The 18,218-nt window shown below is 38.1% G+C and overlaps 3 protein-coding genes across 3 annotated transcripts; 1 reads left to right on the top strand and 2 right to left on the bottom strand.

The window, feature by feature from the left end:
• Nucleotides 1-11: 11 nt before the first annotated feature.
• On the bottom strand, nucleotides 12-1,483 carry LOC140793683 (putative disease resistance protein RGA1). Its single transcript, XM_073145329.1, has 2 exons — nucleotides 84-1,483; nucleotides 12-31 (listed from the first exon to the last, which is right to left on the bottom strand). The coding sequence occupies exons 1-2, from the start codon at nucleotides 1,453-1,455 to the stop codon at nucleotides 12-14; spliced, it is 1,392 nt and encodes a 463-aa protein (XP_073001430.1). The 5' UTR covers nucleotides 1,456-1,483.
• An 8,927-nt stretch (nucleotides 1,484-10,410) lies between these two features.
• Nucleotides 10,411-14,590, top strand: LOC140794293 (protein CYPRO4-like). Its single transcript, XM_073146269.1, has 2 exons — nucleotides 10,411-12,210; nucleotides 13,948-14,590. The coding sequence occupies exons 1-2, from the start codon at nucleotides 10,534-10,536 to the stop codon at nucleotides 14,227-14,229; spliced, it is 1,959 nt and encodes a 652-aa protein (XP_073002370.1). The 5' UTR covers nucleotides 10,411-10,533; the 3' UTR covers nucleotides 14,230-14,590.
• Nucleotides 14,591-15,001: 411 nt separating this feature from the next.
• On the bottom strand, nucleotides 15,002-18,211 carry LOC140793445 (protein transport protein Sec61 subunit gamma-like). Its single transcript, XM_073144926.1, has 3 exons — nucleotides 17,992-18,211; nucleotides 17,778-17,893; nucleotides 15,002-15,253 (listed from the first exon to the last, which is right to left on the bottom strand). The coding sequence occupies exons 1-2, from the start codon at nucleotides 18,083-18,085 to the stop codon at nucleotides 17,778-17,780; spliced, it is 210 nt and encodes a 69-aa protein (XP_073001027.1). The 5' UTR covers nucleotides 18,086-18,211; the 3' UTR covers nucleotides 15,002-15,253.
• Between the last annotated feature and the right edge of the window lie 7 nt (nucleotides 18,212-18,218).

Raw genomic sequence — 18,218 nt, 5'->3', positions numbered from 1 at the left:
ATAGTTAGGATCTAATTGTAAAAGACTTTTTCTAATTAACTCATTATAATATTCTTCTGCAGTATCTTCCATAGTTTGGTCACCTCCTCTTGCTTTAACAAATCCTTCGGCCACCCAAAAAATATTAAGATGTTCACGCCTCATTAGTGCATCCTCAGGATAGAGGGAGCAGTAGAGGAAGCATTGTTTTAGCTCTGGGGCTAGATCCTCGTAACTTAAATATAATGCTCCTCTGAGTTCTTCCGGAAGCTCTTTCATGGACCAAGCATTGCTTCCCAGTAGTTTTTCCCATTCTCTTTTATTTGGTTCCTTTGTGGCTAAGATGCCAGCAACCGTCTTGATTGCCAGAGGAAGACCCCCACATTTCTTTACAATCTGAATCCCTACACCTCTCAAGCTGAGCAAATCTTCTTCCCTATCTAGATAAGCTCTCTTGCATAGTAGTTCCCAACCAGAATTAATAGACAATTGGGCCACCTCATGGATGTGTACTGCTCCCATTCCCTTTGTAACATTTCGGTCTCTAGTTGTTATCAAGATCCTTCCGCTGCCTTGTTCGCTTTGAAGGGGAACTCGGAGTAAATTAGTCCATACATCTGACTGCCAAACATTGTCCAGCACAAGAAAGAGTCGCTTCCCAGCGACAACAACTCTTAGAACTTGCTGGAGTTCTTCCATGCTTTCAGCCCGTCCATAGTCACCTCCACTGCTCCTAATGATCTTCTTTAGCAATTCAATCTCTGAGTAGCTTTGAGAGACACACGTCCATACCATGACGGAGAAGTAGTTTTTCAGTTTAGGATCATTGTATACTTTCTGAGCAAGTGTGGTCTTGCCTATGCCCGCCATACCGACAATGGCAACAACTTGATGTTGTTTTCCTTCCTTGCTGCTAACTGTCCTCTTCACCAGCTCCGCAGCAGCAGCTTCGATCTCATCCCCCACAACATCGGCATCAAGAAGTGGAGATGTCATACGAGCACTCGCCCTTGTCATATGAGGGTCATTGGATCCACCATCCTTAAGGCTAAACATTACTTTGTCCTTGTGGATCTCCTCCAGTCTATTATTCAGTCTTTTAATTCTACCTCCAATATCATGACGCACTCGAACAGTGGTAACACAAGAGAGCAGGGGGGGTAGGCAGCGTACCGGCGGGTTTGATGAAGATGATGGTTGATCCTCCAACAGGTTCCCACCCTTATACCTGCAGATGTCGATAATGTCATCAGCTTCGTACATGACATTCTTCAGCTCATTCAGCCAAGTGTCGATGGCCGAATCTTGGATCCTCCGCCTCTCCGCATCCTCGAGTACACCTCTGATCATCTCTATCCTTCTCTGCAGCCTCTTAAGCTCATCCTTCACGCCGAGTACAAGGACTACTCGCTCCTCAACCAGAGCGGCAAGCCTATTGGCACAAGTAGAAACGAAAGCATCGAGGATGATAGCCATTACTTCTCTTCCCCAAAAGAGCTCACTAACTTCTCTCAAGTTTCAGAGACTTGTCTCAACCTGGGAGCAACATTGCCCATAACTTGAACCTCCAAAAAGCTTCAACCTCCAAAAAGTTTCAACCTCCAGAAAGTCGTGGACACCAAGACAGGCTTATGACCCAACTTAACCGAACCCAATAAGATGCAGACGCGCATCAAAGAAAATAGAGCATTGCCACAACAGTCAACTTGTTTGCCCTGTAGACCGGGGTATCATAGAAGGTTTCACACCAAATTTATGACCCAACTTAACCCAATAGGCTGTAAGATAATAAGCACCCAAAAGTTTATATAAGAAAAAGTTTTCATTGTGAGCCTAAATGTCACTTCGCTAGCAACGTTTATGAAAGAAATTATAGTTAAACTGAAAACAGTGAAAACATTGACGGTCATTAAAGATCTTATTCGTGATTAACTGATATAATTATTAATTATCTTAATGTGCTTTAGCTTTGGGTGCTTATCTATTCTCCTTGTCTGACACTCTCACCTAATTCACTCCGGTCTTTACCGTAGCTCCAAGAAACGATAAGTGTCCTTTTCTAGTCATCTAATTATTTGCAAGACTTCGACATAGAAACAGTGCATGCATTAATTATTTGCAAGACTCGGCCAGACTATTCCGAGTCTTCTTTACGAGAAAACGAGAAGAAAATACGACTCCCTCTAACCTTGGAAATCCTATGAAAAGCCCCCTTCAAGAATTTAAGTAAATATTATTTTATATCTATCGACCTAAAGTTCATAAGAAGTTTAGCACTATAATATTTCTCAAATATTAAATATGATACTGAACTCACTTCTTTTTATTTTTTGTTGTCATAATACTCACTTTAAAACAAATTTTTATGTAATTCTCTTCATATATTTGAATAAATGAGTATATAATATGTTACGAACTGACTTGATTCGATTCGTAGCAGATGAGATTCAGATTTACACGAGATTTGAGATTCGTGGGTGGAGGCATGGATTCCTAGGTATAGGATGGAGGTGATGATAGAGTGGAGGTCGAGTAGTTGATGGAGGTGGCTCGACAATAGATGACGGTGGTGGTGGTTTACAAATGCAGATGTGATAGGTGATTGAAGGCTATGATTAGCCTACCATTGTGATAAAAATCATACGGGAGGTAGAGACAGTTATTAAGATAAAGAGACGAACGGGGAGAATTAGGCCTATCATACGAGACTAGAGAAATCGGCGAAAAAGAGAGATTAAAAGCTAGATGAGACTGTGCTAACGGAAGAGGTGGCTGGTTAGTAAAGGAGGAAAGAGATGTAAAGGCCAATGACTTAGTTGAGAGAGATGACAGGGCAAAAGCCAATTAATCTTTCATTTTAAGCATGCCTAATTACAAGCCATAAGGCCATATTTATAGATATTAAATCAAAAAGTCTTAAACAAATTTAACTAAACTAATATTCCTTATCTTCTCGGATTAACCCTTCGTTTCATACCGAATCTGGAGAAGTAGTGAATACCAAAGTTGTAGATCTGGAGGTTGGCGATCTTATCCAACTAGTTTGATATTATTCAGACGATTTTATCCAACTGGTTTAATATTATTCAGACATCTGTAGAATATTCTGCGAATATTTTTTTAAAACTGCACAGAGCTGGATTTAGCTAATTAAATAAAATTATAACCTACTAAGGCTCTAACTAAACTAAATAATCAAATAAGATAACTAGACTCAATCCATTGAGCATAACATTTTTCGAGATGATCCGATCTAGTTCAAATTGCATCGTAATATCAAAGTACTCTTTGAGCTCTTTTAATTTCACAATTAATCTATCATTAAGAATGTGTAGACTCTACTTAAATTAAACTCAAAGTTAATAAAATATTCATGTTAAATATATCATATTTCTAATAGAGTTACCTTAGTTTTATGGTTGACGTCTTATTGTAATACATTAGCTTGTTATATGTAAGGGGCTAATGAACCATCTCATCCATAACTTTGTATCGCTTAATTTTGTACCATGATATGTTTTATATAAATTACTCATCCAAAATAACTAAATTCGTTCGAGTTCAATTTGATTTGGGCAACCAATTCGATTCGATTTTGTTTTTTTCATTTACTAGTTGACCGGTATTAGAGATATGTGTGGAAGGCCCGGCAAACCTTCTTAAGCACTAATCTCTTGAACTTGGGCAGTTCCTCCATTCAGTTGACTTATATCCACCTAATATAAATCCGCATCTATTATTTTAAATTTTATTAGCATTTTATAAATATCAATATATTTGAGGATTCTAGCATTTAAATGCCGGTAAAAGTAAGCTAATATAGCATTACATTCAAAAGTGATATTTACACTATTGTCCATCGGATATTAACTAAGGTACGTCGAATCAACCGATCTCGATCCAGACCTGATTTCGATCCACGACCGATCCTAGTCAAACATAACTAGTGTGAAGATTGACAAAGAAAATAAAAACAAAAATAAATATTCTAGAAGCTGTTCGCAAGGTATTTGTCCAGAATTGTCGTGACCAAGAGGACAAGAAAATTGTAAATGGCCACAAACTCAAGTTTCATATTATCTTCTCAATCCCAAAAAAAATTCTCAATCTAATCACCCAACCATCCTATACTTTTCCAAGTCTTCTGCATAAAAACAGTGCATGCATTAATTATTCGCAAAGAGTCGGCCACAAAATTAAAGAACCCAACAACATTTGACTGGTAGACTTTTCCAAGTGTTTGTAATGCAGCACATCTCACTCTACAAATAGATCATCACTTCCTATAGAAATCCACCCTTCGATTCTCCTCCTATCTCAAACCATTACAAATTCCTCCTCATTCCATCTGCATATATGGCTAACTCAGGCAACTCCCTCTCAACCTTGGAAATCCTATGGAATGCCCTTGTCCTCCCCTTCAAGAACTTAAAACTCTTCCTCCCCCTCTTTCTCATCACCTTCCTCTCCTCCTCCATCCTCTTCTTCTCCATCCTCTTCTTCATTTTCCCTCTCCTCACTGATCTAATCCTAAAGGCCAACGAATTAGATCACATCGCAGATCGCTCGAGCCCCGAGTTCGCCCTCCTCCTCGCCGCCATCAAGAAAGAGATCACGCGTCTCATAGTAGAGGAATCCGTCGAGCTCCTCCTCGCGTTTATCATCAATTCCCTCCTTATGATCATAACCTTGTACGCAACTGTAACGACTTACTGCGGGAAGCTCTTATCGCTCGTCGAAGTTCTCACCATGGCGAAGAACAACATCAAAGGACCTATATTAACGCAACTCTTGGCCGCCTTCTTGAATTTTGCTTGTTCATTTCTCTTCATACTGCTCTCCCGCTTTGCTGCTATGTTCATCTCAAGGAGTTCTATAATTTTCTCCATCTTTCTAATCCTTATACTTCTCTCGGCTCTCGGCTTGTTTCTATACTACAGTTTTGTGTGGTCATTGAGCATAGTAGTCTCGGTTGCAGAGATCGGCTGTTATGGACCGAAGGCAATTCACCGATCAACAGAACTAATCAAAGGAAGGAAGAAACAAGGGTTTTTTCTTATTCTTCTCATTAATACCTTTGGAATTGCCATCCAAGCCATTACAAAGTTTACTTTGACTCCTGCTTCTAGCTCTAACGAAGTCATAATATTGCTATCTGCGATGTTTTTAGCTCTCGTAGCAAAGATACTGAGCTTGTTCACCTGGGCAATAATGACAGTCTTCTACTCTGAGTACAAGAAGAGCCATGAAGATGGCTTTGTATATAGTAGCTTGTCTCTTTCTGAGGCTCATGTTGATAAAGAGTTACCTTAGTTTTATGGTTCATGTCTTATTGTAATACATAAGCTTGTTATATATATGTTAGGCCTTAATCAATCATTTCCTCCATAACTGTGTATCATTTAATTTTGTACCAAATTATCTCTTACCAACAAATATAACTTGTTATAAATTTCTTAATAATTTAATTGGCAATATTAAACTATAAAAATAGCTTAATTCTTAATTGTATATCTGACTCTTATCATTACCAATTCCTTGTTCTTATTTGGGAAAGAAGAAAAAAGATAGAAACAAAAAATTTAATTTGACTTGGCAAAAGTTATTGATCACGATATGTTAATCTAGTGGAGTATAAGTTGGAAATTCTCCAACTATGGACAAAAAACATTGATCACTTCCAAACAACTCTATAAAGTCATTAATATTTGTCAATTTTTGCTTGCATCGGAAACAAAAAGAAATTTCCTGCTGAAAATTTTCTCATAAACCTACTTAAATATTAATGTCTGATTTAATATGATGCAATGCTTGTTTGGATCATCAAATTCTTGACCAAGACCCCATACAAACGACACCCTTGTCTGGATTGAGGATGATGGTGGGGAGGGTGAAGGTGATGGATGAGGGTAGGATGAGTAAGGGTGATGTCAAGCCGAGCCTGAGCAAGCCAGCTTTAGCTCAGGCTCGGCTTGATATTAATTTTGAGTCGGTTTCAATGGTTTGGGCTTAGCTCAACTCTGACCAAGCCGAGTCGGACTCGAGCATCAGCCAAGCCAAGTCCAAGCCAAGCCCAAGCCGCTCGTCATGCTTGATATCCCTTAATATCATTAAAAGTTTCACACCAAACTTATGACCCAACTTAACCCCAATAAGCTATGACATATATAAACAATTAATCACCGAAAAGTTTATATAAGAGAATGTTTTCCCATCTTTTCTCTTTCATCATTGTGAAGCTTAACCTCACTTCGTTGATTTGCAGCCATTTTTTCCAAATCTTCTATTAAAAAATAGTGCATGCATTAATTATTGGCAAGACTCGGCCAGACTATGCCAACTCTTCTTTGGAGTGGGAAAAAAAACGACGACGAAATCAAAGAACTATATAACATTTGATTGGTGTTAGACTATTTCAGGTCTTTCTAATGCAACACATCTCACTTGATCTACAAATAGATCACCACTTCCTATACAAATACACCCTTCGATTCTCCTCCTATCTCAAACCATTACAATTCATCCTCATTCCATTTGCATGCATGGCTAACTCAAGCAACTCCCTCTCAACCATGGAAATCCTATGGAATGCCCTTGTCCTACCTTTCCAGAACCCAAAACTCTTCCTCCCCCTCTTTCTCATCACCTTCCTCTCCTCCTCCATCCTCTTCTTCTCCATCCTCATCTTCATCCTCCCTCTCCTCATTGATCTAACCCAAAAGGCCAATGAATTAGCTCACATCGCAGAACGCTCGAGCCCCGAGTTCGCCCTCCTCCTCGCCGCCATCAAGAAAGATGTCACGCGTCTCATAGTAGAGGAATCCGTCGAGCTCCTCCTCGCGTTTATCATCAATTCCCTCCTTATGATCATAACACTGTACGCAACTGTAACGACTTACTGCGGGAAGCTCTTATCGCTCGTCGAAGTTCTCATCATGGCGAAGAACACCATCAAAGGACCTATATTAACGCAACTCTTCGTCGCCTTCTTGTATTCAGCTTGTTTTGTTCTCTTCATACTGCTCTCCATCTTTCCTGCTGTGCTGCTCATCTTAAAGAATTCTATAATTTTCTCCACCTTGCTATTCCTTATACTTCTCTTGGCTCTCCGCTTCTTTCTATACTACACTTTTGTGTGGTCATTGGGCATAGTAGTCTCGGTTGCAGAGATCGGCTGTTATGGACCGAAGGCGATTCGCCGATCGACGGAACTAATCAAAGGGAGGAAGAAGCAAGGGTTTCTTCTTCTTCTTCTCATTACTGCCTTTGGAATTGCCACCCAAGCCATTGCAAAGTTTACTTTGACTCATGCTCCTAGCTCTAAAGAAGTCATACTATTGCTGTCTGCGATATTTTATGCTCTTGTAGCAAAGACAATGGACTTGTTCACCTTGGCAATAATGACAGTCTTCTACTCTGAGTGCAAGAAGAGCCATGAAGATGGCTTTGTATATAGTAGCTTGTCTCTTTCTGAGGTTCATGTTGCTCATGTTGATAAAGAGTTACCTTAGTTTTTATGGTTCATGTCTTGCTGTAATACATAAGCTTGTTATATATATGTTAGGCCTTAATGAATCATCTCCTCCATAACTTTGTATCATTTAATTTTGTACCAAATTATCTCTTACCAACAAATATAACTTGTTATAAATTTCTTAATAATGTTAATTAGCAATATTAAACTATAAAAATAGCTTAATTCTTAATTGTATATCGGACTCTTATCATTACCAATTCCTTGTTCTTATTTGGGAAAGAAGAAAAAAGATAGAAACAAAAAAAATTAATTTGACTTGGCAAAAGTTATTGATCACGATATGTTAACCTAGGGGAGTATATGTTGGAAATTCTCCAACAATGGACAAAAAAACATTGATCACTTCCAAACAAATCTATAAAGTCATTAATATTTGCCAATTTTTGCTTGCATTGGAAACAAGAAGAAATTTCCTGCTGGAATTTTTCTCATAAACCTACTTAAATATTAATGTCTGATTTAATATGATGCAATGCTTGTTTGGATTATCAAATTCTTGACCAAGACCCCATACAAATGACAAATGACAAATGACACACTTGTTGTCTGGATTGAGATTGAACCAAATCATCTGCACATTTACTGTCTTGTTCCTTGTATTCTTTAAATATTTTATCAAAACCTCAAATTTTTCTTTGGCCTTGAATGCTTCAAGATAAATACTTGGTCATCTAAATAACCTTTTCTATCAAAAGAAAAACTAAATTTTATATTTCTACTCTACCTTATCCAAATTCAACACTGAGTTATAGTCAAAGTTTCTCAAAACTCTAAACATATAGGTCCAAATGTAATATATTTAATAGTATTACCTAAGTTAACTGGTTATTTCTCAGAAGCTATTTGATTTTTTTTTTGACTCATTCAAATCTAATATGACAACAACCTTGTATATATCTACCATATTGATCTCGACTTGTATCAAATAAAATATGTTTGTTGTATGGATTTGTGCACCATCTATCTTTAATTCCTGGCTTATGATGATCAATTAGATCAAATAATAATATATTTGGTTAATGTGTTTATATAATCTAGAATTAAGATTTATATTCTCTTATTGTCTTCTAGTACCAAGAAACATTTCTTTTTGAAAAATACCTCATTGTTTCCTACTCTTATATATTCTACTCAAATATATATGACATTTAGAATTAATTTTATATTTGATAATAAATTATTTGTTTTCAAAATTAGTTGGAGTGCTGAAGTCATTCCAATTTTTTTATTCAATATGTCATGTACATAATTAATGTGCAACATTATATTTCTTTTATAGTTTTTTTCATTGCACTAGCATTGTCAATAACAGTGCAACATTATACATTGTTTCTAAAATAAATAGTCAGTAGCAAGATTCTACTGTTTCATCTAAAACTATACCACAGAAAAAAATAATAATAGTGCAACATTAATTAACACCTATGAGAGAAATAAAGGGTATTTTACAATAGTTTGCATAATAGGTACTATATTATACAATAAAATTACTAAATAATTGATAATCAATTTGATATTGAGAGTTGCATTCCATATTTTTAGTCGGCTAATATTATAAATAGATGTGTTACGATCCGACCATATAGGTTAAGTCGAGTCAAATCGAGTAGATTCAAATTAGTTACTTAGTTTTATCTTTCTGTTTTGAATTTCAAATAAATCGGATAATCTGCTTATGGATTCGATTCGCTAGAGATTAGTTACCTAGCTTTATCTTTTTATTTTAAATTTTAAATAAATCGGATAATCTTTTTTTACATTAGTCAATTGTCTTTATCTTCATAGGAGTAGACCATAATTGTAAATCCCCTTCAAGCTTCCAAACCCTAGCCACCTCCTATCCAGCAGCTACCCTACTACATGGCCGTCCACCACCATCCTTGGCCGTCCACTACCCTCCGACGACCGCCGTAACGACAGATATTACCGTTCTGCCCTCCCTGACATATCTCCACTATTTTATTTTTATCTTTTCATCATGATCTCCGATTTAGGTGAAACTAGATCCATTAGAATTCTAACTCACGAGGCTACCTCCACCTAAATTTTCATAATCATCCTTCGGACGGATCATTCCAGATCTGGTCCGTAACAAGATGGCATGTATAATTAATTTAAACTCTGAGAATAATATTATAAGGATTCGATGGTAAATATATATATTCTCTGATTTAGAATAGAAAATAGAGGATAGATTAGCACTTAATTACAAAATTAGCAGACAAAATGATTGGGAAATTTCTTAAATAACATAGATTTTTTCCCTTGTAAATTGGGAATGTTAGGAAGTGTTTTAAATGAATAATAAAGAATTAAAGTTAAATAGTTAGATAGTTAAATTTTCTTTTGTGTGTTTGGTTAAAATACTAAGGAGTTATTTGATTGTTAACTAAGGGCAAATATTAAAAAAAATGCACTTTTATGCTTGTAAAAGAGGCATATTTTGATGAATATTTATATTTACTTTAAATATGGTTAAGTTTTATTATTATTATTTTTTAACTCCAAGTTAGAATAGGATCATACAATAGGTTAATTTAACTATGAACTTTGAATAAGGATTCCTAATTAATAAATTAGGGTTTTTTTTTAGACTTTTTATTAAATTTGTTAGTAGAGGCTGTTTTGCGATAATAAAGTCAAAGATAGGGCTCAAAATGTGAATATTGAAGTGGTAGGATGTGAATCATAAATGTACTGTAATGTAGGGTGCAAAGTATAAGTTTCCTATTCTATTTTTTTAAAACAGAAAAATATATAACTTTACGTCTTTACCGTCGGTGACCATAACGTTTGCACATTCCTTCGTCCCAAAGCGAACACGGTTTCTTCCCATTTTACCCCTCGTCAAACTTACGCTACTCGCCCAGATCCCGTCACCGCCTCTTCTCCCTTCGTTTTCAAAATTTAAACTTCTTCTCTTCCCACCAATCCCATTACTCTCTCGTCTCCAAACCCTAACCCTAACTGTGATCTCCTCTCCCTCCTCGATCCCTCTCCTCCCCGATCTCGTAGCCATGGGGGGATCTCACAGCCGCGAGGGTTTGGAGCTCTCCGACTCCGACGCCGAATCCGACCAGGAAGAAGAGGAGGAAGAAGAATCCTCCCAAGAGTACGGTGGTGAGGAAGACGACAAGTCCTCTGCCGAAACCTTAGCTCGAAATCCCAAAACCTCTTCCTCCGTCGATGCCATCGACCTTAGGCTCCAATCCCTCCACCTCAAGTATTCCAAACCCTCTTCTCTCTCCCCCTCTTCAAGCCCTAGCCCTAACGTTAACCCTAATTCCATCGACGCGGCGAAGCTTTATCTTCATATTGGAGGTAATTCCCCCTCTGCTCGCTGGATCACCTCTGAGAAGCTCACCTCCTTCTCCTTCCGCCATTCCTCCGGCAGCGGATCCGGCTCCGACGACGATTCGCCCGCCCCCGGCACCGGCGCCGCCCCCTGGTTCTTGTTTGTTGGCTCTAGGATACGAGCTCGAGTTGGTCCGGCGCTGCAGTTGAAGCCCTTCCCGGACCAGCGGCGTGTTGATTTCGTCGCTGATGGCGTCTGGGCTCTCAAATTCCTAAACCCCGAAGGATACCGGAGGTTCTGCGAGCAGTACCAGGGCTGCCTCTTCGAGAACACTTATAATCTCGAGGCGACAGAGGGAAACCGTTTGAAGGTGTACGGAAAGGAATTTTTGGGCTGGGCGCAAGCAGAGGCAGCGGATGACTCTATCTGGGAGGACGCAGAGGAGAGTCTCAGCCCAAGCCCGAGGAAAGTTACAACACCAATTCTGGAAAGGCAGGACCTTCTGGAGGAGTTTGAGGAGGCTGCGAGCGAGGGAGGGATCCAGAGCTTGGCATTGGGGGCACTAGAAAACAGCTTCTTGGTGAGCAATTCTGGCATTCAGGTGGTCAAGAATTTTAGCCATGGGATCCACGGAAAGGGTGTTTCGGTGAGGTTCCCTGGTAATGGGAGCAGAGTAAGTGAGTTTTCGACTCCAAAGAAGGCACTTCTGATGAGGGCTGAGACCAACATGCTGCTGATGAGCCCTGCGGATGGGGGGAAGCCACATTCCACCGGTGTGCATCAGCTTGACATTGAGACTGGGAAGATGGTAACGGAGTGGAAGTTTGAGAAGGATGGAACAGACATTACTATGAGAGACATCACAAATGACAGCAAGGGAGCACAGTTGGATCCCTCAGAGTCCACCTTTCTAGGTTTGGACGATAATAGGTTGTGCCGTTGGGATATGAGGGATCGAAGAGGGATGGTTCAAAACCTTGCTAATTCCATGGAGTCACCAGTATTGCAGTGGACCCAAGGGCACCAGTTCTCCAGAGGGACTAACTTTCAGTGCTTTGCATCCACTGGTGATGGATCTATTGTGATTGGGTCCTTAGATGGGAAGATTCGATTATACTCAAAGAATTCAATGAGGATGGCAAAGACTGCCTTCCCAGGGCTAGGGTCTCCAATTACCCATGTGGATGTAACTTTTGATGGAAAGTGGATTTTGGGCACAACAGACACATATTTGGTCCTGATATGCACCATTTTTAAGGATAAGGATGGGAAGGAGAAGACTGGCTTCAGTGGTAGGATGGGGAACAGGATCGCTGCTCCTAGGTTGCTAAAGCTTACTCCTGTTGATTCACATCTTGCTGGAGTGAACAATAACTTCCGTGGGGGACAATTCTCATGGGTAAGTATTGCACGTTAGTTAAATTTCAGATTACATTTTTTGATTGGACACTCGATCATGCTGTACATTTTGCTTAAACTTTACTAGATAAGATGCAGTTCCCTTTTTTGTTGGAGGATATTTTAATTAGAAACATCTTTGTTTATGTGCGGAAATGTTGCTTAATTATGGTTTATGCATATAAGGTAATGTGTACTCACTTTTAGTATTTAAATTTTGGTCAGTAGATGGAAATCAGTATTCCGGTTGGTCCTTGTTAACTTCTTGTAGATCAGGTTTTCTCTGTTGTTCTATTATGATTCACTTGTGAAATAGTCTGTGTTCATTAACTTTTTATTAGCATTTTTGATTATTCAGGTAAAACATTGCTTATTAAGGCCATTTTACCTTGGTATGCCCCTTATGTGCTTCAATTTGTCATAATTGACTGCCAATATAAGGTATTGACGTTAAGCCTTAGTGTGTGGTGAAGAATATACCAAGACTTGGTGGATCAACTCTTAGGAGCCTTAAGTGATCATGCCACAAATAGGTTGAATATTTGTTTTGCTCAAGTTTAACTAATGTAATTACCTACTAGGTATACTTGATCTAGTAAATAATACTGGATCCTATTGTTCAAACTTGGTCACAACCTTTGACCTCATGTCCTTCATTGCGGACATGACTGCTGCCTTGATTTGCATGTATGTCGAAAATTGTTGACTGCATTTGTTTGGTTGTTTCACTTCAAATTTGCAAATTTTCTTAACTTTTATGAATATCATCTCATGGATTTTAATTTGCACTGTGAGATTTTCTCTTTGGAAGATATTGGAAGATTTGAAACTAGCTAGCCAGAAGTTCTAAGTAGCATGCAACACTTCGCAGTTGCCACAGATGGTTGATTTGAGTTTATGCATCTAGCTTGTCTCTGCTGGGAAGATTCTTCTATTTGTATTCCTAAAGATGAGTTACTTAATTTCCATAGTCTAACTCTGTGGATGGATATCTTGGTGGCTGGTTCTTTAGTACAATAATTTTTTCCCTGGGTAAATACATGCTCAAAGTGGGCAGAAGGTTTTCTCTTCTTTTCTTCTAGGAGAAGGGGTGTTTGATCCAGTGGCACTTAGATCGGAACCAGAAGTTGTTGCATTACATAAGGAGGTTCGAGGTTGTTATCTAGCTCATCCAATTATTCTAGGTGCTTTGCGAAGTTATAGACAGACATAAGTTGTTTGTTGACGTAATATTTGCTGCTATTTCTAAAGACAAAGGGTTGTCATGCAAACATAACTATTGTATAATTTTATTGCATCGATACTAACATCGACAATTCTACATATATACTGTTATTACTATCCTTCATTGTTAGAGAGCATTTATTAGTGTGCCAGTAAGGCTTCTGATACTGCACTATGGTGTCATGGACTTCTAGAAAGTATGATGAGCCTATCCGGCATACATCTTTTCCTCCACAGATCTCACAATGAAGGGACTCTCAAGCAGCAGGACTCTTTTTGTTAGTAGCCTGTAATTATTGTAGGGTTTACATAGCCAAGAGATTTCCTAGTTACTATTTGGACTTATATTAAAGTTTTCTGTAAATTTGGCACCGTGGAGATTTTTTAATGCCAGAAATCTCCTGCTGCATAAAGATGAGTAGTGCAGTGGTATGAGTTATTATGGAAATTTTGTGCATGCAACGCTCACCTTTTGGTTTTGCCATTGATTGCTTCTCGTGGTTCAAACCTGCAGGTTACAGAGAATGGTAAGCAGGAGAGGCATCTTGTTGCAACTGTCGGTAAATTTAGCATCATCTGGAACTTCCAGCAAGTGAAGAACAGTTCCCATGAGTGCTACCAGAACCAGGTTGGACTGAAGAGTTGCTATTGCTACAAGATCGTCCCGAAAGAGGAGTCAATCGTGGACAGCCGTTTCATGCATGACAAGTTTGCAGTGACAGATTCCCCCGAGGCTCCCCTGGTGGTAGCGACACCAATGAAAGTCAGCTCCTTTAGTATATCCAGTAGGCGCTAGCTTTGCGCCTAACCTCTCCTCTTTGAACTTTCTTAAGGCAGCTCATCTATTGAGACTGTTGGATTTTGTTGTCATGTGTCTTATAGAATGTTATCTACTGATCTGTTGACACCATCTGGTCGTGTAACTCTACGGCCAAGGAAGTGGAAGATAAGATGGTCTCTGCTGCTTGGTTTGTCACTATGAACCACTAATCATTTTCTTTCTTTCTTTTTGAACGTCGTTCTCTTTTAGCCTGTTGACATAGTGTATTAGTGTGCCAGACATTTGATAAGCAGTCACGACTGGGTGTATTGTGCTGTTGTATGATGATTTAAAGCTACTGTTAGTAGTAGCGCTAGTATTGTTGCTTTTACTGAAATGGTCTTTTGATGTTGCACATGGAAATTCCATTTTTTCTTATATATATATATATATATATATATATATATGTATGAGTTAGTTATTATTATTATTATTATTATTATTATTATTATTATTATTTGTGAGAAAGGGTATCCATTACCTCCAAATGGGGCAAAAGTGATTTTAGGTAATCTGGCAAGTTGAGTTACATATTTTGGTGCAATTTTGTTAGTAGTAGCAGTAATGTTGTTCAAACCAATACATCAAAAAGTACTATAAATGTATTGCGAGTAGGACTTAATCTAAAAACTGCATTCAAATCAGTAATAAAAGAATGGGAAATTATATATTAACCTTCAGTGGTTAGTCCTGAATTTATTTCACTCTGTTTGTTGTTTAACAGAAAGAACTTTCAGAATAAAACCCATGGAATAACTTTCTATTTTTTCATAGATGACAACTTGTATAATTTGCAGATACCTGACAATTTATCAATTCCACTGCAGAATTCAACTACACTGTTTTAAGTTTATGAGTACAATTTGGAAGCACAGAAACAAAATAGAGCATCTTAAATGAAAACTTTTAGGATAAAACCAATGTCCACTATGGATGAGAAAAGATGATGTGGCTATGCCTGCAACTTGTGCTATTATATCCCTTCGTCTCTCTGTTTAACCTGCATTATGCAACAAAAGCAAAATAATTTGTGGAGATTAATTGATGGTACGGAAAATCTACACTGTAGATACAGTCAAAGTAAGATTGCACTCAAAAGTTCAAAAAAGGCCACCTAAGTCATAATGACAAGCATCGAACAAGAATAGATAGCTTAAACAATCACAAATCAACATTCTAAATAAGAAGGGAGGATCTTATGGTTTACTTCAAAATAATGTAGCCTGTCATATCTGTTGTTTATGCTGATCTCATCTCATCAGGAAAAGACAACTAGTTAGTTGAAATATCAAACAAGAGTGAAAATATTAGATTAATAAACCGTTTCACATCTTAGAAACAGAAAGATTCCAGTGTCACACATTTCATGTTGCTTGTCAAAAACGACAGAAGACAATTAGAGGGCCATGAAATGAAGTTAATCTTTATATATTTGTATCTAGAACCTGATAGAGTGCCAATATAGGAGAACTTTGTATGAGCCTAGCAAAAAGCCAGTAAGCCATGACAGCATTACCATGAAACAATCACACCAGAATCATATTTCCACGAACCCAAACGTTTATTGGCAAAACTTAACTACAATTTGGACAACTATTTTATTGCAAACAAGTGACCAACTACTAAATGTACCATAACAAGCTAAAAGATCTGCTTCATCCAAAATCATGCAAGGACGAAGTCACTCAGCAAAGATCATTTAGGTTCCTCTAATTTTGTCATAATGACAAGGTTTCCAAGTAAGTTTCCATGCAGAAGAAACTATCCCAAAATTCCACAGATGTAATGAGCCTTGACTCCTTTAAAGGAGTACACAAATGTCGGTATAGTCGACCAAGCAACCATGTCGGAGTCCATTTTCAGTTTTCTTTCACTTTTAAACCTTTCCTACATCCCATCTGGCTATGGTCTACCAAGCAAAATTTTATCAGGAGTGATATTCCTTAAAATCTTACTGGCATGGCTGTGTTAATTCAGGGATGGTGGAACCTTGGGAGGCCAATATTAAAAAAGTTCAAAAAAGCTATATCAGAACTGAGTATTGAGGGGCCACAAGCTGTTCTCTAGCTGCAGTCTGCCATCAGATGAAAGTCACAGTCAATAAACCAAGCAAAGAAAAAGTTTCATTAGATATGATTACAATTGGGAAACTCTGTCACAGTCAACCTTTGATATTTTACCACATCTCATTGTACACCATCAGATTTGTCATGTGAACAAGAGCAAATTATAAAAAAAACAAGAAAGAATTGAAGTATTGAACCTCCTAAGGCAAGCTTCTGCTATAGAATCTCTTCCTTATTAAACAAATAAAAGATACCATTTTATAGCTATCTAATACTCAGGATGAGGTACATATATTCACTATAATTTGTTAATCCTAGGGTTAGTTACACTTTGAACCCCTCAACTATAGGTGATTTCCACTTTCACCTCATCTTTTTATTTCTACAACTTGTCCCCTCAACCATTTTAAATTATGAAATAGGTCCTTCAGTTATTTTACCGTTAGGATTTCTGTTATCTAACCGAAATCTATCACATGTTTGACACATGATGTCATTATTGACCAACATGTCCTCATCTTCAACCTCTTGTTTTCCTCTTTCTCCTCTTCTTTCTCATGTTTCTCTAAAATTCCAACCCTAAATATAAATCTCACTTCCACAATCATCATCACCAACCATTCTATTTCTCTTCCTCTTTCTCCCAGATCTCAATCCTAAATATAAATCTCACTACCATCACCAACCCCTCCAATCCTTTTTCACTTTCTCCCAAACCATAACCTTAGATATAAATCCCACCACCACCGTGATCGCCGCCAACAACACTTGTAAAACCCATGATATAGACCCTAAATCCTAATACTTTATTTCTTATTCAACCCGTTAACCTTCTCCTCTTTCTCTCAAATGCTAACCCTAAGCATAACAAATTAACAAATACTCTCCCATTACACAAATATTTTAGGGGCATAATAGTTATTTTATAACTTTTGTTAACACTGTTAGGAGGTCTAATAATTGTTGATAGTTGATGGGATCAAGTTGTAGAGGAAAAAAAGAAGATGAGGAGGTGAAAATGAAAATCACCTATAGTGAAGGGGTCAAAGTATAATTATCCTGCATTCCTATATGTGAAACAAAACTAATGCACTTGTGGATTGATTCATGGACGAGTGAAAAATAAAGTATTTGTGTGTTTACTCTCATGTAGAGTGCCAATAAGTAAAGAACTGTTGATGCATCGACATTTATGACACAAAAAGCATCATTTTAGGAGATAGGGAGATAATATTTTAAGTTTTAACCCTCTCAATACCGTTCAAACAAGGGCAAAAACCTAGCAATGACTTCCAATCGGCCAAAATATCCTTGCAATTTCCATTACAACTCATCACAACTTTCAATAGCTTAAGAGTTTATAGTACAAATCAGTTAATGTAAAATCGAATTTTCTCCAACAAATCTAACGAGATCAGCAACCATAGCGACATCAATTAGGGATCCAGATCTCGTTACCTAACCAGATCCAACAATGATGTTGTTGATCGGGATAAAGATCAGCTTCACGAAGAACCCGACGAATCCCATCACCACGAACCCGATCGCCGTGCGGAACGCCACCTTCGTGAACTCTATCCAACATCAGATTCCCATTAGAATCGAACAAAGGAACACCAGATCACGACAGATCGAGAGGCGAAGGGAGTGAGAAATAGATCGGTGGGCAAACCTTTTCGATCGGGCTTGTGGCACCTCTTAACGAGGCGGATGCTATCCTTGGCGAAATCTCGCAACGGATCGACGACGGAGTCCATAGCGTCCATCTCAATCGCACACAGAGAGAGGGAGAGGAATGAGATTGCGATTTAAAACCCTAAAAATCGAGATCGAGGAGAACAAAGAAGACGAAAGTAAATATATTGGAGGGACTAATTCGGCGATGGACTTCGTCTTCTT

Source organism: Typha latifolia, chromosome 8, assembly GCF_019914945.1.
Source record: "Typha latifolia isolate L0001 chromosome 8, TyphaL0001v2, whole genome shotgun sequence".
NCBI lineage: Eukaryota > Viridiplantae > Streptophyta > Magnoliopsida > Poales > Typhaceae > Typha > Typha latifolia.
This window is presented reverse-complemented; position numbering and strand designations above follow the sequence as displayed.